Consider the following 21,395-nt stretch of genomic DNA (forward strand, 5'->3'; position numbering starts at 1 on the left):
CACACACCCTTTCTTTTTAAACGTTTATTTATTTTTGAGAAAGAGGGGGAGGGGCAGAGTGAGAGGGAGAGGATCTGAAACGGGCTCTGTGCTGACAGTAGACAGCCCAATGTGGGGCTCAAGCTCACAACCTGAGCCAAAACTGGATGCTCAACCAACTGAGCCACCAGGTGCCCAAGAAGACATATTCCCAATAAACCCACAGCAGAGTTTATCATTAATTTTGAACAAGATTCTCTGGTTATCATATTAATTCTATAACATCTTTCCCTGCATATTATTTATTTAGAAAGAAAGATTTTGGGGTTTTTTTTATATATAAGGACCCTAGGAACCTAATCTGTGTAATTTCATATTTGGCTTTCTATTGTTAAAATCGGCAGACTATTCGATTATTTCTGCCAAATCCATGTCACTTCCCAGGAACTGGGAGTCCACTTCTCTTCTCACTTAGTATCTCCCTTCCTGCATCCTACGGCTGCCTTTCCTTATCCACTGGCTCACTGTCAACTTGATTCCCCTCACCAGTCCTGGGGTCAGTTTCCTACCTAAACGGAAAGCTGCTGGGTCACCCTCCCTGGCTCCTCCTCTCTCATGGCCAAGAGTAAGAAATGATGATCTTGGCATTTCCTACCAAAGATAAGCCACATGGCTACTCTCCAGTGCCTTGGATAATTGGGAATTGGCTGCACTATCACCGAATGTTCTCCTCTTTTAAATGCCTTATTATCTTCCATTTCAACCAGGGACCCAGCTGAGAAACAATACATCAGTGCATCAGTAGGATAGGAATCTCTCCTGCTAGGCTTGCGCTCGTTCTGACCCCTGGAGAAACAGCATCGTTCTGGCTACAAATCTCAGAAAGTAACTGGGAACTCTCATGCCCAGTTGACTCTGAGGTACATTTCCCTACATCCTGTGCTTGGCATTTTCTAGGAGGCAATGAGACTTCACCTCCACCTACCAGCTGTCTGGAACCCAATGATGGCGGGCACGGAGCGTGCGGGAAGAGCAGTAGAAATGCTCACGGTGTAGTTGGTGCCTGGGTACAGATGCAGGCACACTTCTGGGGTCCTGCTGTCTGTGGTCAGGTTGACGGTCTCCTCGTGAACTGATTCCACAGGGTGTAACTGTTGTCCTTTTATGTATATCTTTGGGAGAGAGAAAAAAAAAAGAACTCACCATGACTCTGGTTAAAATAACAGAGAGGGGCACCCGGGGGGCTCAGTCGGTCAAGCATCTGACTTCAGCTCAGGTCATGATCTCGTGGTTTGTGAGTTTGACCCCCACATCGCACTCTGTGCTGACAGCTCAGAGCCTGGAGCCTGCTTCAGATTCTGTGTCTCCCTCTCTCTCTGTGCCTCTCTCTCTCTCAAAAATAAATAAACATTTTTTTAAAAATTAAAAAATAAGTTGGGGTGCCTGGGTGGCTTAGTCGGTTAAGCATCCGACTTTCGCTTAGGTCATGATCTCGTGGTTCGTGGGTTCGAGCCCCGCGTCGGGCTCTGTGCTGACAGCTAGCTCAGAGCCTGGAGTCTGTTTCAGTCTGTGACCCCCTCTCTCTCTGACCCTCCCCTGCTCACGCTGTCTCTCTCTCTCTCCTAGAAATAAATAAAACATTTAAAAAAAAAAAGAAACATCTTAAAAAAAATAAATAAATAAAAATTAAAATTAAAAAATAAGAAAACAACCGAGAGAGACTTTGTCGTGCTGAACCCATCCCCCTATTGCACGGCGCACCCAGGGGAGATGAACGGGGTGAGCTTCTGCTATCAGGTACCTGATGATGAGGTCTCATCAGTGCAGTAACCAATAAACCCTAAGAAGTAACATAAAAGGACACGAATGACCAGCCATCAAGGAGGCAGTCACAACCTGAGAGCCACTCATAGCATCCTGTCGCTGAGTCAGCAGATGCTTCCAGGCCCCCTCTGGGGGAGGGAAATACAAGTGCTTGGAAACATGCAATGGTGATGATGCCAAATATAAACATATCCCCCACACAGACACTCTGTTGAATGACAAATATATTAAACACAGAATGTAAAATAAAATACACCAGATTGTCTTAAAAATTCTGATCACTTTTTAAAAATTTTTATTTATTTTTGAGAGAGAGAGTGAGCAAGCATGAACAGGGAAAGGACAGAGAGAGAGGGAGACACAGAATCCAAAGCAGGTCCAGGCTCTGAGCTGTCAGCACAGAGCCCGATGCGGGGCTCGAACTCACAAACTGTGATGTGAGGTCATGACCTGAGCCGAAGTCAGATGTTCAACCAACTAAGCCACCCAGGCACCCCCTGATCACTTTTTAAAAGGACAATCAGACTATTAGATTGAGAAGCCGTTAGAGAAGGAAGTCCCCCCAAGTCATGTTCCTGTTGGATAGCATTTCTGCCCTGGCAGGAAAACGTTGATCATTTTACTTACCACGTAGATAATCTTGGAGACTGTGCTGCCTCGGTTTATTTGCCACCTCACACAGCTGTTATTAAACACTGATACATCATTAATTTCTGTAATTATTTCTAAAACAGAAAAAGAGAGTCCACTCACAAAATGCATCAAGGGGCTCTGGAAAAATCCTAATGGCAATCATGATGGAAGTAGTTCGTCTGTGCGGCTGACATCTCTGCTAATCGCCATTCATGTTCTGATTCAGAAGCCAAATCGGGCAATTCGAGCTGTCCCTGGCCAATCACCCAATTTATCTTCATCAAGGATGGGCCTGGCCCATTACCTGACTTGAAGGAAAAGAAAAGATGGATACCCACTTTTGGGTAAGATGGGTAAGAATTCCAACCTGTGATTGGCCTGGCAGGCCACTGGATGCCACTGGAGTTCCACTCATGTGGGATGGAGAGGCCCAGAGCCGAGCCCTGAATCTTCCCTGCAGCCAAACAGGTAAGATCTGTTTCCGGCTTCCTCATCCCACCTGGCTGACACAGCGCTTTTATTTCCAGGTCACTGCTGTTTCCCAACAAGGGAATGACATGTATCGCCACACACAGGGCCATTCCTCAGCAGCAGCATGGGGTAAACTAAATAAATTCTCCACAAGGTCCCTGGATATTTCTGGGACTTCTCTAACTGAAGCTATTTAATTCTGATTTATTGGAAAGCCATAGATTTCTTCAAGTTGTTCTGCTTGAATATTGTGTGTATTTCATGTAATAAATTTGCCAATGTGGGAAACTGTAAGAGGGCATTGGTTCTGAGGTAACACAGTTTCCAACAGATTGTATTGGCTCTCTCTCCTCCCCTGCTTTACTCACCTTACCCCTCACCTCTGCTTCCCAGGGTGTCATTCCCCACTGTGTAATAAATATAAGCCCTGTGCCACAGGCTCTGTTTTCTGGGAAACCCAAGGTAAGATTCCCATCAAGAAGGGTGAGAAAGGGGTGCCTGGGTGGCTCAGTGGGTTAAGTGTCCAACTTGAGCTTTGGTCATAATCTCACAGTTCGTAGGTTCAAACCCTGTATCTGGCTCTGTGCCAACAGCTCGGAGCCTGGAGCCTGGTTCAGATTCTGTGTCTCCCTCTCTCTCTGCCCCTCTCCCATTTGTGCCCCCCTAAAAGTGAATGAACATAAAAAAAGAAGAAGAAGGGTGAAAAAGATAATTCCCCATCTCAGAAGATGCTTCCCCTCATCTCATCCCCTGTCTCTCCTTTCTGAGCCTCGAACATGGGAAGAGAGCCTAGCCTGTATCTTGGGTACCTGTAGGATTGACTCATTTCCCCCGTACTCAGAACCAATGCCACAGTTAGACCGTGGTCTATGGATGATCTCTTGCCAAAGAAGATTTTACATCTTTACTAAATCATCCCCTCAGCAGCATTACTGGGTCTCGGGTAAGCCCAGGGCAGCTGTCAGTAAGTGAGAATACAGGCAGAGATTGGAAAACAGACAAATTCCTGGTGAGACCCCAGAGGATCCCCTATGGCTGTCTAAAGCTTTCCTGGGTCTACATCAATGCTTCTCCCAGAGCACAGATAAAATGAAATCAATGAAATATTCTGGTTGTGGACCTGAGTACCCTAATAGATGTAAAGATCCTATCTGTTCTCCCCACCGAGGAGCATGAAGATGACGTTGGTGCCAGTCTTTTCTCAGCTTGAACAAGCCCCAAATACTCTCGGCCCCTTCCCTCCCCATCACCCTTCAAAGGCCCTGGAGCACCGGACTACCCTGCTCACTCACACATCACTCTGACACCAGCTCACCACCTGGTCGGTAGGAAAAGGCAACACCCCACCCCTTGCCTTCTCTCTGACCGCCAGGGAGGCAGATTTCCTTCCCACTCGCGACCCCCTTGCTATCAAACAGAGATGAGAAAGGAGACATGAAAGTTTCCTTCCTTGTCCTTCCCTTCTGCTCATTCACTATGACAACAACAAATGACATCTCAAAATTGCCATCTGCCTCCTGCCTATGCCGTGCTCTCTTGCACGGATGAGACGGAGATCTGATTACAGGATGTCAGATACTTCATCCCTAGGAGCCGATTAAGGAAATGTGCTTGCTTTTCCCTTCAGGTGTCCCCAGGTGGAAAGACCTCTTTATAAACACATCAGGTATTAAACATCCACATTAATGCTGCCTTTTTAAAAGTGATGCCCTCATTTTAACAGTACTGATAACTGAAAACATTTCTTGAAGTTCTCTTTGGAACTGGCTCCAAGGTTCTTTATTCACCATTCACTGAATGATGAATTCTCCCATGCCAGACACTGGGCTGTGACAATGGTCAGAACACATGTCCTTCCCTCGGGAATGTGTGTGCGGTCTAACGGAGGGAACAGACATATAAGCAGATAAATTACGACTCAATAAATCTTGGAACAAAGTCACACACAAGTACCACGGGGTATAGAGCAAGAAGCCATCCACTCTCACTGGAAGACCTGGGGAGGCCGGCTTTGGGGAGGGCATGGCGTTAAGGGACGAATGGCTAAAGTGGGGCGGGAGTGTGTGGGAAGACACCAGAGCAAAGAGAAGGTCTAGAGCAGGTCTAGAGCTGTAGGAGGGTGTGGCATATTCACGGTAGTGAGCAACAGAGAAGTGCAAGGTGCTGAGAAGGACGAAAGACAGGAAATGAGGCTGTAGAGGGAGACAGGCAGACTGGGCACCACCCTGCCAACCAGACGAAGTACAGACTTACTCCCATGAGCAATGGCTAGCTAAAAGCAGGAAAATAATGGACTGTTTTTTTAGAAAGATGATTCTGGTGTTTTTTGAAGTAGACAAAAAAGCTCTGGAGTAAAGCTGGGGTTCTAAGAACAGGACACTCTTTACTCAGCAATTAAAATATGTCAAACACTGATAGATTTTCTTTAAAGACTAGCTCTCATTTGGAGTGCCTGGGTGGCTCAGTTAGTTAAGTGTCTAGCTTCAGCTCAGATCATAATTTCACAGTTCGTTGAGTTCGAGCTCCACGTCCAGCTCTGTGCTAATAGTGCAGACCCTGCTTAGGACTCTGTCTGTCCGTCTCTCTACCCCTCTCCTGTTTATTCTTTCTTTCTCTCTCTCTGTCTCTTTCTCTCCCTCAATAATAAATAAATAAACTCACAAAAAAGATCTCATTTTAATAGCAGTCATAAGAAGCAACAGTGAACATTTATTGAGTTATACTTTGGGCCTAATAGTATGTATTGTGCTTTAAAAGTGTCATTTATTTCATCTTCAAAATAACCCCATGATAATCATTTCACAATATATGTGAGTCAAACTATCACGGTGTACGCCTTAAACTTATAGTTTAAGTGATATAGGTCAATTATTTCTCAATAAAACTGGAAAAAATATATTAAGAATTAGGGGCATCTGGGTGGCTCTGTCAGTTAAGCATCTGACTTCAGCTCAGGTCATGATCTCGCAATTCAGAGGTTCGAGTCCCGGGTCAGGTTCTATGCTCACAACTTGGAGCCTAGAGCCTGCTTCAGATTCTGTGTCTCCCTCTCTCTCTAACCCTCCCCTGGTCATGCTCTGTCTCTCTCTCTCTCTGAAAAAAAAAATCAAATATTAAACTTTTTTTAAAACTATATTAAGAATTAATTTAAAATAAGCCCATGAGCTTGATATTACTGTGTCCATTTTATAAACATGAGACTTAGAGAAGTTAAGTAACCTGCCAGAGGTCATATGGGTTGTAAGCCATCAAGTCAGTATTCAAAAGTAGGCCTGCCAGACTCCAAAGCCAGGAGCCAAGACACTGAAGAAGTTATTCAGCAAAGAAGGGGAAGGGATGGTCCCAGAGCCCTGTGTTTAAAGCCCTGAGACACCTCTGAAGGAGAGGCACTAGGAGGTGAGCAATAAGGACAGGCAGGAGTCTAGGCTGACTGCCAGTCATTGAGCTTGACAGTCTGAATGGATTGCCTTTTATTGTTCTCCTGAGAAACAGAGGGAAAACTACGCCAGGTTGGTGAGAAAAAGACACAATTGTGTTTAGAACATGCTAGATAGGAGCTATCTGCAGAATATCCAGGTGAGAAACTAATCTTGAAAGTCAGCCATGTGTGGATGGTCCCGGAGCTGTAGGTGCAGGTGGAACGTCCAGGAAGGACAAGATCAGCCCAAAAGCTGAATGCTGGGAAACATGGAGCCCATGAGGAACCTCTAGGAGAAAGAGCAGAAGAGAGGGAGGAGGAGGCTGGCGGGGGGGCAGGGGGGTGCATAGGGNAAGGAAGACCTGAAGGAGTGTCCACTTCCTCGAAAGTTATCTCCCTTCCTTCCCACCAATTCCTCACAACCTCCTCACCTCCAGCCCAAGAAGGACCTGGAGCAGATCAACACAGCACCAGGGAATTTCTTTCTTCTCTCATATGGTTCTTTGTCCCCTGACAGAGTGCCCACAGTGTCATGATGAGATCCAAGGTTTGACTTCGGGTAGAGGCAGGTAGAGCAGGCTTTTATCTGTCCAGTTATAGGACACTTAGGCCTCTCTGGCTTAAAAAAGGGGGGGGACACTGCCACACCATCCAATTGAACTCTTCACTAGATTTGGGGAACCAGAGCTTCAGTGGGTAATAAAGTACCTTTGGTCTTATTTGTATTCTGTATGTGGTGCATGCATGGATGTGTGTGTTGTGTGTGTGTGTGTGAGTATTCTACTAGCATGCAGTATTTCTCTGCAGTATGTACCACATTTGTAACCAAATAATTTTGTCATTGGTTATTTAATGTCTATCTCTCCTGAAGGCAAGCTCCATGATGGCAAAGACCCGGTTAATCTCTCTATCCCCACAACCTAATAGACTATGTTGGATTTTTTTTTTTAATTTTTTTTTTAAGGTTTTTATTTATTTCTAGAGAGAGAGAGAGCGTGAGCAGAGGAGGGTCAGAGAGAGAGGGAGTCACAGACTGAAACAGGCTCCAGGCTCTGAGCTGGCAGTCAGCACAGAGCCCGATGCGGGGCTCGAACCCACGAACCGCGAGATCATGACCTAAATGAAAGTCGGACGCTTAACCGACTAAGCCACCCAGGCGCCCCTGTTGGATTTTTTTAAACATTTATTATGTGGTTGATTCACTGAGTGGATAAATGAATGTACAGATGTCTGATTAACAATGGTAAAGGTTGTGGAAAGGTCAAGAGGAACGAGGATTGTAACTAGAACACGGATTTGACAGGTGGCCACTCGTGGACCTTGGTGAGAGAACCACCGTGGAGTGAGGGCACTGGACGCCTGATCCACTTTCAGGAGGCTGAGCAGAGAAGTAGCAGGGGAGGGGCAGAGACAGTGGGCACAGACTATCCCTTCAGAGGCCTCAGTGTGGGCAGGGACTGACCCAGCATACTCTCTTGGTTTCCAATTTTATATCCTTTTTCTCTATTTTTGGAAACAGTAAAAGGTCACAGAGAGTAAATTCAGGTGACCCAAGCAGATGATCAAGCTCAGAGTCACTTCTAGTCAAAACCAGTATCTGATTTCAAAAGGTAAATGACTGATCTTCTACTAGGACTCATAAACTGCCTCCGAAGGCAATTCCCAAGCAGAGCTTAGCAAACAGACACATTTTGATAATGGCAGCATCACTGAAGTCAAAGTGACTACTTTGAGTAAGTACATACTTGGCTGTAAGAGTTCTATGATATTTTGGGGCGCCTGGGTGGCTTAGTCGGTTAAGCGTCCGACTTTCACTTAGGTCATGATCTCGCGGTTCGTGGGTTCGAGCCCTGCGTCGGGCTCTGTGCTGACTGCCAGCTCAGAGCCTGGAGCCTGTTTCAGAGTCTGTGACTCCCTCTCTCTCTGACCCTCCCCTGCTCATGCTGTCTCTCTCTCTCTCCTAGAAATTTAAAAAAAAAAAAAAAAAAAAAGAGTTCTATGATATTTCTTTTCCTTCTTTTAAGTCACATAAAATAGGTAGAAGTAGCATGGCTTAGGGTAGTGCTTTCCTAAATGCACTGTACACCTCAGGATGATTTTCTTGTGGCATATGAATAAATTTATATGTTTGCTTGCATTGACTTCGGTGTATATATTAGAAAAAATACAAATAGTCATCCGACTCATAATATCGCATGTACCACAAAGTTTCTTTAATCAATAAATTTAAATTATAATGGGGCAACTGAGTGGCTCAGTCGGTTAAGTGTCCTACTTCAGCTTAGGTCGTGATCTCACAGCCTGTGAGTTCAAGCCCCGTGTCAGGTTCTGTGCCGACAGCTCAGAGCCTGGAGCCTGCTTCAGATTCTGTGTCTCCCTCTTTCTCTGCCCCTGCCCCACTCATGCTCTGTCTTTCTCTTTCTCTGTCTCAAAAATAAATAAGCATTTAAAAAACTATAAATAAATAAATTTAAATTATACTTTATATTTTTAAATAGAAGGTTTTTAAAAGAAATTTATTTTTTTAATGTTTTTATTTATTTCTGAGAGAGAGAGAGACAGCATGAGCAGGGGAGAGTCAGAGAGAGAGAGGTAGACACAGAATCCAAAGCAGGCTCCAGACTCTTAGCTGTCAGCACAGAACCTGACGCAGGGCTCGAACCCATCAACCGGAGATAATGACCTGAGCCAAAGTCGGACGCTTAACCACCTGAGCCACCCAGGTGCCCTTTAAAAGAAATGTATTAAATAATACTTTTGCTATAGCAAACACTTAATGGGGTATGCAAATAATTCAAGCTTGGGAAACACTGGTAGGAGAGAGATTACGGGATTTCCAGGCTTTCAGATATGAGTTCAAATCCTGTCTCTGTCATTTACTAGTTACTGAATGACCCTGTGAAAGTTGCTTAACTTTTATGAGTCTCAGAGGACTCATCTACAAAATGAAATATAACAATACTTACTTTATAGGGTTTTCCTGAGGACAAAATGAAACCAAGCACTAAGACCCTTAGCAGAGCCCTGGGCATCTAAGTCAGCACACAGTCAACGGCAGCTATAATGCCTGACAGTCCAAACATCATACACATATTCAAACAAATCCCAGCCATGAGGCTATTTATATAAATGTGTCCATTTATTCCAGCTGACCTTTCTTTTCCATCTTTCTTCTCCGTAATTGCATTAGAGCTTCAAGTGAGCACTCACTAGGCTGAAAAGGAAGATCAATGACAAGACACAGGGGCAGAAGCTAACAAGAGGCCTGAAGGACTCAGGGTCTGAGCAGGTTAGGGGGCTCAGAACAGATCCCAGAAGATAAACAGTCTGTGTTTCAACAGAGATATTACCCTTTTAAGAGCATGGCGTGAGCAAGCATCTACTTTATAATTATTAACTCAGATTCTAAACATGAAAAGCCAAATGACCTGAACAGAATGAAAGCCAGGGATGGTCTTATCAAGAATGAATCAGCCTCTTTGATCTTGAGGTAAACCAACCCACTAAACATCAAGCTTCCACCTGGGGTTTTTCCAGACACTAAAATGGTTGCCTAATTCTCAGCTGTCTGGAGGTGCCAGTCCAAACTGGCCTTAAAGGAAAAAGAAAAAAGAAAAAAAAAAAGACCCACTACCTTTCCGGAGTCCGCACTGCATTAAAAACACATACTGATCCATGCTGCTAATCCAAAGAAACAGGGCATCCAAAAATATTTTTAACTAAAAAGTACCCAGGTAAAGTGAAAATAAATTACTCCACCCAACTTGGGAGGAAACATTCAAGCATAAAAAGAGGGGTAAACAGGATGAAAACAGAGAGCAGAGGGAGAAGGCATTCCGAGGTTAGGCAGAAAAGTAGAAGATGGAAGACCCAAAAGTGGACACAAAATACAGAGGGAATTGGTACAGAAGGAGAGGTGTGAAGAAATGGGTGAAAAACAGCAAAAAGAAGGAAGAAAGGGGTTCAGCTGGGCAAAAGCCATGGTAATGAGCGTTTCTCACTACATTTCCAGAAGCCTCTCCTACCTACCCACCCAGATCGTGAGCACTACACCGTGAATTCATCAGCATGCAAATCACCCCCTTTATCTGCGGAAATTGAATTCAGCTGCCAATCTTGATTGAGGGCACAGAGGCCTCCTCACAGAAAGATCACAGCTCTCAGGGAAAATGCCTTTTCTCCCCTTAAATCAAAGCTTGCATAAACCCAAGGAAACAGCTGCAGCTGGAGCCACGGACTCTGTGAAAGGTGGCAGGCTAAGGACGGTAATTATGATTAGCAGTTACATAACATGTTTGTTCTTCAAAGTGCTCTATAAGCATCAGCTAATTAATAGCTTACTATGCCCCATGCAGATCCACTGGTTTTTCAAGTAGTGACTAATCCTTATATCCCCACTGAACTCTGGACGGTGGAGGCAGAGCAGTATGAGCAGTGAAGCAAACGGCTGAGGGTCCAGAAGCCATGCCCAGCTCTCTCCAAAAGTGATTCCAGAGGTAGCTCAGGGCCAGGAACATTTCCCCAAATGTTTAATTCAGCACCCCATGGGACAGCTGCCTCACATCCTTCAAATAATTCTTAGAAGTGCTGCAGAGGGGGTGCTTGGGTGGTTTGGTCAGTTAAGAGTCGGCCTCTTGATTTCAGCTCAGGTCATGATCTCGCAGTTCACGAGTTCAAGTCCCACATCAGGCTCCACGCTGACAGTGCGTAGCCTGCTTGGGATTCTCTCTCCCTCTCTCTCAATCTCTCTCCTGCTTGTTTGCTCTCTCTCTCTCAAAATAAATAAATAAACTTTAAAAAAAAGTGCTGTTAGGGGCGCCTGGGTGGTTCAGTCGGTTAAGTGTCCAACTTCAGCTCAGGTCTTGATCTCACAGTCCATAGGTCTGCATCCCGCATGGAGCCTTGTGCTGACAGCTCGGAGCCTGGAGCCTGCTTCAGATACTCTGTCCCTCCCCTGCTTGCTCTCTGTCTCTCTCTGTCTCTCTCAAATATAAATAAACATTAAAAAAAAATTTTTTTAAGTGCTATTAGAGATGCAATAAGAGGGTGGAATGACCATCAGTCTGGTCCAATATGGCATTAGCTCTTCTCAATTTCCCTGATTAGACTGGGACTTTGGGGTCCCGGGTGTTAGTTACAGGTCCGTCCTTGCTTCTCTGTCCAAGGAGGGGAAGTCAATGAGAACTCTGTAAGAACAGGCTGCACCAGATCTCTCGGTTCTCATCCACATCTACCCTTCTTTGTTTCTCTGACTGCAGCCTCTAGCCCACATCATCTTGCATTTGTGGTAGAGATGACCTGATGTGGGAACTGCCTGGCACGGATGGCTCTGGCAGCAAAACTGAGTTCTTCATCTACTCCAGGAGCGCTTTATCCAAGAACTTCAGAAGTTCATGAACATCCTGAGCTTGTAAACCATTGTATGTATATGTATATGTGCATTTCTTTGGAGAAAAATCTGTTTAACCCGCTGCCTCCTAAATTCTAAGAAAGTGTCTAGTTCACACATAGTGTATCTTAAATAGATACCTGTTAAATTGATGTGACAGATTTCACCAAATTCCTATCCCCAAAATGGCTACAAATCATTGCTCTATGGACAATCACCCGCAATCCACACGATTTGCTTGCTCTGGCTAGATGTTCCTATGGAAAACTTGGACTGGCAAGACCCAAGACATTCAACCACAGTTCTGCTGCAAGTCAGACCAGAGACCCAGACCAACGCTATCTTGAGATTTCACTCTTTGGAGATTTGTCATTAGAGCCAAGCAAGTCAACAGCTAGAAACACATTCCCAGAGCCATTCAATGCTATGTGACAATCATTTGTCACACGCACTGAAACACAAATAGTAAGAGTCACTGCCTTCTCCCACCTTGTTTCTTGAAGGCAGAGGTGGGAAATAAAGCATGTGGAAGTACCTACTTCTGATTCAGGAGATGACCATCTTCAAGAAAGGCTAATAATGTCAGTAAAAGACCTAACATATACATGGTGCTTTAAACTTTTCACATGTTCCCCAAAGATTATCTCATCTGATTCTCTCTCAATAGCTATTTGAAGTAGGAAGAGGAGAGTTTATTTCCCCCCTTTTATAGATGAAGAAACTGAGGATGTGAGCAAATAACACCTTAGCTGATAACACACAACCAATATACAGCACTGCTGCAGTTAGAACTGATGTCACAGAACCCCTTTTCACCAGTAATTCCATTTTTGGGTACATGTCCCCAAGAATCGAAAGCAGAGTCTCAAAGAGTCTGTATATCCTTGCTCAAATAGCCAAAAGGTGGAAGCAACACAAGTGCCCACCAATGGATGAACTGATAAACAAAATGTGGTAAATACACACGATGAATTATTATTTAGCCTTTAAAAAGAAGGAAATCCTACCATTTACAACAACATAGATGAACCTGCAGAACATTATGCTAAGAGAAGGAAGCCGGGCACAGAAGGACAAACACTACATGTTCTGCGTATATGAGGTATCTAAATCAGTCAAATCCACAGAAACAGAAAGTAAAATGCTGGTGCTGTGGGGAGGAGGAAGTGGGGGTTCTTAATGCATCTAGAGGTTCAGATCTGCAGGCTGAAAAGGATCTGGAGACTGGCTACACAGCAATGTGAATTCACCTAACATTCAAACATGGTCAAGGTGCTAAATTTCATGTTGTGTGTGTTTTACCACAGCTGAAAATTTAAACATAAGGGCACCTGGATGGCTTAGTTAAGTGACCAACAATTGATTTTGGCTCAGGTCGTGATCTCATGGTTCATAAGCTTGAGTCCCACTTTGGGCTCTGTACTGACAGAGTACAGCCTGCTTGGGAGTCTCTCTCTCTCTCTCTCTCTCTCTCTCTCCCCCTCTGCCCCTCCTCTGCTCGCTCTCTCAAAAAATAAATTAATTTTTTAAAATTAAAAATAAACATAAAAAACCTCTTTGTCTATTATACCACCTATTCTCTGAAAAGCTGTCAACATGTGCTAAACAGGACTCTTGAGTAAGCCCCCACAGAGAAAATGGTTCATGAGAAAATTTCTCAGCCAGCCAAGTAGAGGAGACAGAACTCACTGTGATTTAAGGTGAGTTTCAAAAGATGGATGCACAAAATTTTCTATCCAACTTATTTTCCCAATCCACCCTCTAAATTTTAGGATTCAGCTGACAAACCTAAAGCCAGGTGCCCACTAGGGTACATGGCACAGCTGGGCACAGAACACAGGGGAATGATGGCTCCAGGTCCCACCTTTCTGCCAGCTGTTTGCTTCCAGAAAACAGAAGCCCCACGGAATGGAGTCTGTACCTGTGCATGTCAAAGTACTTTCTCTCCAAGTGCCTTCCTCTGTGCAGACGGAAGTAATCTTTCCTCCAGGACTTTCAAAGCCCTCTTGACAGATGTAGTGAGCCACACCGCCCAGCCTGGAGCTGTGATTCCCCACCAGAACCGCATGAGGCACTTCTGGAGGATGGCCACAGTTGATCTCTGCAATGGGAAGTAGCACAGCACCAGTTAGGACCCCCAACTGTTATCCTTATAATTCATATTTTAGACATGAACATTTAGGGGCACCTGGGTGGCTCAGTCAGTTGAGTGTCCAACTCTGGCTCAGTCATGATCTCACAGTTCATAGGTTCAAGCCCCACATCCGGCTCTGTGCTGACAGCTCAGAGCCTGGAGCCTGCTTCAAATTCTTGTCTCCCTCTCTCTCTGCCCATCCCCCACTTGTACACTGTCTCTCTCAAACAAAAATAAACATTAAAAAATTTGTTTTTAAAAAAGAAACATTTAGTAATGATAGAGTCTACTCATCTGGGGAAAGAGAAAACATGAAGCCCATCAAATAACCCAGTTGCAGACATACAAAATAAGACTGTTCAGAAGTAGAGAAAATTGATATGCCTAACTTTAATGAAATTTACAAACATGCATACATAGAAAATGTTCCAATTAGGGGTGCCTGGGTGGCTCAGTCCGTTAAATGTCCGACTTTGCCTCAAGTCATGATCTTGTGGTTCAAGAGTTTGAGCCCTGTGTTGGGCTCTCTGCTGACAGCTCGGAGCCTGGAGCCTGCTTAGGATTCTGTGTCTCCCCCTCTCTCCGCCTCTACCCCTCTTGTTCTCTTTCTCTCTCTCAAAAATAAAACATTAAAAAAATTTATAGACTATTTAGATTATGAAGAATTTCTTGGCCAGTGAAATAATCTATCCCTGTATTCTTTTTTTTTTTATGTTTTATTTATTTCTGAAAGAGAGACAGCATGAGTAGGGGAAGGTCAGAGAGAGAGGGAGACACAGAATTCGAAACAGGCTCCAGGCTCTGAGCTAGCTGTCAGCACAGAGCCCTACGCGGAGTTCAAACCCACGAACCGTGAGATCATGACCTGAGCTGAAGTCAGACGCTTAACCGACTGAGCCACCCAGGTGCCCCTATCCCTGTATTCTCTTAATTATTAAGATTTTCAAGTACCTTTTACTATGTATCATCAGATAATGAACTCCAAAACAGATAATAATGCAATTGTAGTTTTCTTGCCAATGGAATAGAAAATGAAATATATATATAATATATATAAAAAAAAATATAAAAAATCTTTGAACTTTGTAAAGCAAATTAATAGGGAAAGAATACATAGTCTAAACATTCAATTTATAAGTATCTTTCAAAGAAAAACCAATCAGCTGCATAGTGGAAGACAGACCAGAAATTACAAAGTTGATATGAAATTTCTTCCCTGCAACTCTAACTACTAGAAGACACTAGAATATTTACAGAAACTATCTGAAGTAAACAGATTTTGATGTTACCATTTTAGACTCAGCCAAACTCTACCTCATGTAAAAGAAAGTCATGTTCAGATATTTTACAATTTTAAAAAATCCATACATGTATCTTTTATGGGGGGGGAACCCCTCCATTCCAACGACAACAAAAAGTCAGAATAAATATCCTAAGAAAAGAAGACAGCAGGTTTTAGAAGGAACACTAGGAAGCAACAGAGTCAGGAGGAGATAAGTCTCCATAATCACTTAGATGTTACCGTAGAGCCTGATACAGCAAGTGGTAAAGGATTCTACAAACAGAAGCTGAACAATGTCAGTGGAGCATCCAGCTCTCAGTTTTGGCTCAGGTCATGATCTCATGATCTCTGAGTTTGAGACTCCGCACTGGCAGTGCGGAGCCTGCTTGGAATTCCCTCTCTCCCTCTCTCTGCCCTTCCCCAGCTCACGCTCTCTCTCAAAATAAATCAGCTTAAAAAAAAAAGTGGAACAATGCAGGGGTGCCTGGGTGGCTCAGTCAGTTAAGCGTCTGACTTCAGCTCCTGTCATGATCTCACAGTTTGTGAGTTCAAGCCCTGCATTGGGCTCTGTGCTGACAGCTCAAAGCCTGGAGCCTGCTTCAGATTCTGTCTCCGTCTCTCTCTGCCCCTCCCTGGCTCGCACTCTCTCAAAAATAAACATTAAAATTTTTTTAAATAAAGTTGAACAATGTAAAAAAATTAATAATTTGAAAGTAAAATTCCAAATTATTTCAAAAACTCTTTGCAATGAGGCAAAGGGAAGAAATGAACATGCTAAGTTTCTCATGTAGTTATGGGGAGTTCATAGATATAATTTTATTCAAGAAAGCATAATAAATATAAAATAAGGAGGTCATAATAATCCCAAATGCAACCAACAACCCCAGTTATACCTAAGTACAGAAGAAAAAAATACGTACAAATTTTAGCATTCATTCTGCTTTTTAGTTTTCTCCACAGTCTGTAGAAAGCCAAGAAAATTAAGCACTCTTGACATGCAGGATTTTAAAATATAAGTGCATTTATTGAGATAAAGCACTCAAGATAGAGAAAATGGTATGCTCTGTTCCCAACTCTCCATCGACCATTCTTGGCCTTAGAAATAGGTGGCCTCTCTTAAACGAACTTCAGATAGAGAAGAAGTAGATTTCAGGGAATTGCACTCAACTCCTTCCCATTGTGGGCTCTCAGTCTGTTGCCGAACCCCAGGGTTATTTCCCTGAGGGAGGCCTCCCAGAGCAAGCTTTCATCTGTTGTCACTGAAGTTATCATAAGAACTTCAATACAACAGATCAACCCACCCGGCCAGCCATTTGGTTCCGAGATTTTCAAAAAGGGGTTAGTCCCTGGTCCATGCAGATTCAAATCATGAGCAGTTATGGGACCAGAACCAGGTGGTCATTTCACAAATCCTCTAACCCTGCCTACCTCACAAATCCTGTATTTGCTCACAGGGATTAGTTCCCTTTTCATACATGTTTACCAGACACAAGACTTCTTGGCCCTCCTCATGTTTTCCCCAGCATCAAACCTTTAGACATACCAACCAGCCCCAAAACACTCCAAGACATGAGTATATTTGTGTGTACATGAGCAGCCAACCAAACAGGTGGTTAATGTTTCATTAGGCTGCCCAGTCATTGTTGACGTCTAAAATATCTTCCAGTTAAAACCAGGGTTCAGTTACAGCAGGAAACAGAGGGAACAGCAATGAAGACATTGAGGGTATAGGTTTATGCAGGTTTACGGACCTTGAAACTGGAATTCTAAACAGCACATTGGAGAGGGTGGGAAGGAACCCACCAATAGATAATCGGATTAAGGGAGAAGCACAGATTCTAAAGGTATAAGAATACAGAAGATAACTAAACTGCCTTCCATCCTTGGACACGACCAAGGATGGCTTTTGTTAGGAATACAAGATTTTTAAAAACTAATACCAAAAACATGGGGCGCCTGGGTAGCTCGGTCAGTTGAGTATCTGACTCTGTTTCAGCTCAGGTCATGATCTCTGCAGTTTGTGAGTTTGACAGTACAGAGCCTGCTTGGGATTCTCTCTCTCCCCCTCCCTATCTACCCCTTCCCTGCTCATGCTCTCTCTCTCTCTCACTCTCTTTCTCTATTTCTCTCTAAAAATAAACAAATAATGTTAAAAATTTTTTAAATAAAAAATATGAAAAATAATAATTTGGAAGTTGATGAGACATCAATAGCTTGGTCTCTAGGGACTAAGGTTTAGTGACTCAAGGAGGTGCCCCATGGTAGGCAATCTGGGCCCATGACTCTGAGTTCCCATATGATAGCTACTTGAGTTGGAGGGTCTCTTGGCAAGAGATATTTAGAGAAGATTCTAACATGGCTTGGATTAAACACATAGTTCTAAACAGCAGCTGTACATCTGAATTGCCTATGGGGCTTTGGAAAAACACCCTGCTGGAGCCTCACAGCCTCTCCCCTTCACCAGAGATAAGTCTTCTGAATCAGTAGTACTGAGTTCGGTTCTTGGCAACCACATTTCTACAAGGTTCCAAGTTTGATTTTTATGCATACCCTCGGCTGAGAACCTAAGTGAAATACTAGTATGAATAGCTACCGTTTACCATCACTTGCTTGAGGGTTTAATGTCTTTCTATGAATATATTATGTCTTTCCAGATATATAGCCAGCTCATAAAGGACAGAATCTTTATTTTATAATCTCTTGCACCCGCATAATGCCTACTTGAAATAGTATGTTTTAGGGGCTCCTGGGTGGCTCAGTTAGTTAAGTGTCCGACTTCGGCTCAGGTCATGATCTCACAGCTTGTGGTTTTGAGCCCCACATTGGGCTCTGTGCTGACAGCCCAGAACCTAGAGCCTGCTTTGGATTCTGTGTCTCTCTCTCTGCCCTCCCCCACTCATGCTGTTTCTCTCTCTCTCAAAAATAAATATTTTAAAACCTTTAAATAAATAAAACAATCATACATTTCTTTAAAAAAAATAGTATGTTTTACATAGTAAATACTTAATAAAGAACTGTTCATAGATAGCAGGCTGCTACTTTATCATTCTTCAAGATGCAACAAATGTTACTTTGATATGAATAACAGCCCCTGAGGAAGGAAACAGACCTCAGTACGTTTTAAGTATAAATAACAAGACAGGTATACATTACCTCTGCATTTGCTATCCAACCTACCAAACACCAAGTAGATGAAAACAGAGTAAAAGACTCGCAAAAACTAGTATCAGTCTTGTACCAGGGAATTCTGGGAATGTTGTTCAAGCCTCAATAATTTTAATCATAATAGCATTCATCAAAATCCTACTAAACATAAGTCTATTAGATATACACTATCTAATTGATTTCTCACGGAAAATCTTACAAGGCAGATAGTTTTTTTCTCACGTACGTTATAGATGTGAATATGGAGCTTAAGAGCCCCTAAGAGCTCCTAAGAGCTTATATCACATTCAAAAATCATACCACTAGTAAAAGATAGAGCCAATATTCAAGCCATGGGATGTATGACCCCAAAATCCAGGTCCATTAAATATGGAAAGCCTCGGGGTGCCTGGGTGGCTCAGTCAGTTAACCATCTGACTCTTGGTTTTGGCTGAGGTCATAATCTCACTGTTCATGGGTTTGAGCCCCATGTCAGGCTCTGTGCTGAGCGTGCAAAGCCTGCTTGGGATTCTCTCTCTCTGCCCCTCCCCTACTCGTGCGTGCTCGTGCATGAGCGCTTGCTCTTTCTCTCTCAAAATAAACAAGTTTTTAAAAATAAAAAATAAAATAAATAAATCTCGAAAGCCTCACAATTAAGGGGTCCACTCAAGCATCAGGAGAAAAGGTTGCATGAAGGAGCATTCAAATCCGTATGGACGTGTTCTGTAACAACTCCCTTTAACAAATCTTGCCTCCACAAGCTTTTCCAGAGCAAGGCAGCTGCTGGAAATAGACTTACCCCTGCATCAGTGTGATACCCTGAAGCCTTCTTAGTACTGACGGGGGCCTGGCCTGGTTCTGACCTGGCACATGGCTGTGTCACAGATATCCCCACCATGCTTAAGAGAGATGGCAGCTACTGCTGCTTCTCCTCAGACCAAATAGTACCAAGAAAGTAGGTGGCTACTATTAAGAAATACTCCTAAATCAACCCAACAGAGGTTGCAATAGGCAGTAATAAAAATGTGATTCTAGGGCACCTTGGTGGCTCAGATGGTTAAGCGCCCGACTCTTGATTTCAGCTCAGGTCATGATCTCATGGTTCACGAGTTCAAGCCCCACATCAGGCTCCAGAGGTTGCCTGGGTTTCTTGCTCTGCCAATTTCCCTGCCACTTTCCTGCTCACATGCACACACACTTTCTCTCTCTCTCAAAATAAATAAATAAACTTAAAAAAAATAATAATAAAAATTAAATAAAAATATGGTTCTACATGAAATGCCCAAAACTTTCACTATCACAAGGAAATAAGCATTTAGAAAACAGTTTAGGGGCACCTGGATGGCTCAGTCAGTTAAGCATCTGACTTCGGCTCCGGTCATGATCTCATGGTTTGTGGGTTTGAGCCCCATGTCCGGATCTGTGCTGACAGCTCAGAGCCTGGGGTCTGCTTCAGATTCTGTGTCTCCCTCTCTCTCTGCTCCTCCCTCACTCATGCTCTTTCTCTCTCTCTCTCAAAAATAAATAAACATTAAAAAAGTTAAAAAAACAAAAACAAAAAACCAGTTTATATCCAAAGGAAAGAAAAAATAAAGAGCACAAATTTGCAGTAGATAATGCATTAGGAGTGTTCATTTAAGCACACGTTTCTCTGGCTAATTATATTATGAAGGAACAACGTTTGGATAATTATCAGCAATACAGTCAACTAATTATGAAGATGGCTGGGAATTCTTCCTTACTATCCTACTCTATCTGTGATTTTATTCAAATAATCAACTGCAAAACCGGTCTCCCCTGGGGGAAGATGTGCTGTGCCAATTTCAAGGACCACATACACACTGTAACTCTATTTCATATCTTGAAGGTAAAAATGTTTACCCACGTTACTAGCTTTAATATTCAACCCAAGAAAATATTCCAGAAGGAAATCTGTTTGATGAAAGGTATAGGCGATTTATGGCATCTAATCAACAACTGACTGTGTCACAAATGTAATCCCCATTGGCTGCTTCCTATTATGAACCTCAGCACAATAATGTGATTGATTTCAGAAATAACATAGTAATCTCAGGCTTCGTCTAAGACTGTGTTAGAGACCAATAAATACTCAAGCTGAGAATGAAAAAAAAATGACCAATAATGTTCATAAATTGAGCAGATGTTTTGCCAACTGTCAGGGGAAGGAATGATAGACCTATTCCACATACTGATATTGACTCCAAAAAAGTCTTCCCAGACAAATAAACTAGTAGATGGAAAGCTCTGGCAGAGAAGCAGCAACAAATATGAAAACTGAAGAAAATCATATTAACATCAGTTTCATTTACACAACAGTAACAGAATGTCTCTATTGGGCCTTAGATTCAAAGCAGAATTACGTATCGCCTAGAAATTTGTGTGATGTGACAGGCTGGAAGGGTCCAAACGGTCAGGTTAACATCAGAGTCTACACTGTACTGATGTTCAGGATCAGGTAATTCAGCACTTAGTCCTACAGTTTCTTCATTTGTAAAAATGTTCTTTTCCCCTCCTTCATGGTAAGCTCTTCACGGGCCGTACCTATAGCCCATATTTTTAAAATATCCCCTGCAGTCATGTAAGTTGTTCATACAACCACTTACATGATAATAATATTATTATGAACATTAATCCTTGTAATGCGGATATGTATGAGATACAGCCTAAGGAATCGGGCTGGAAGTGTAACCTTACGACAAAGTTTCATGCACTTTATGGCCTGCTCCTAACCGGCCCACATGTAGTTAGAGCCTCATTCCAGGATCACTAAACGGCTAAATTTCACAGATCATCAATGTGGGGGGTTGGAATCTAACATCTGAGGGTATGACAACCTGCATTTAGAAAATGGTATTGCCATCATCAAAGGAAAATGGGAGGGTTACAGGATGCCATGAAGCACATTCTCAAGAGCAGCTTATTAACTGCTGTAACTAAGCTAATGAGCTCATTAGTACCGAAAAGTCCACTTGCCCTCAAGGCAGTAGAGGGAAAAAAAAAAAAAACTATTTGATGTATTTTGTATTCTAAAGTCTTCTATGAATGTTAGCCTCCTCGGATAACAGTACATTTCCTTCAGATCATACTCACAGCGAAAGCT

At 43.1% G+C, this 21,395-nt stretch overlaps 1 protein-coding gene across 7 annotated transcripts in view; it reads right to left on the reverse strand.

Annotated features, from left to right (window-relative positions):
* The window catches only part of SUSD1 (sushi domain containing 1), a 213,353-nt gene that overhangs the window by 171,126 nt on the left and 20,832 nt on the right, over positions 1 to 21,395 (reverse strand). For all 7 annotated transcript variants that reach the window (XR_013336457.1, XR_013336458.1, XR_013336461.1 and 4 more), the window contains exons 5-7: positions 13,636 to 13,815; positions 2,431 to 2,528; positions 965 to 1,151 (exon numbers count right to left, since the gene is read on the reverse strand). Coding sequence is in view for 1 of the 7 variants with exons in the window: in XM_077769870.1 (XP_077625996.1) it covers positions 965 to 1,151; positions 2,431 to 2,528; positions 13,636 to 13,815 (465 nt within the window). In the remaining 6 variants the exon portion in view is untranslated. The remainder of the gene's footprint in view (positions 1 to 964; positions 1,152 to 2,430; positions 2,529 to 13,635; positions 13,816 to 21,395) is intronic.

This window comes from Crocuta crocuta, unplaced genomic scaffold, assembly GCF_008692635.1.
Source record: "Crocuta crocuta isolate KB4526 unplaced genomic scaffold, BGI_CrCroc_1.0 scaffold95, whole genome shotgun sequence".
Taxonomy (NCBI): Eukaryota; Metazoa; Chordata; class Mammalia; order Carnivora; family Hyaenidae; genus Crocuta; species Crocuta crocuta.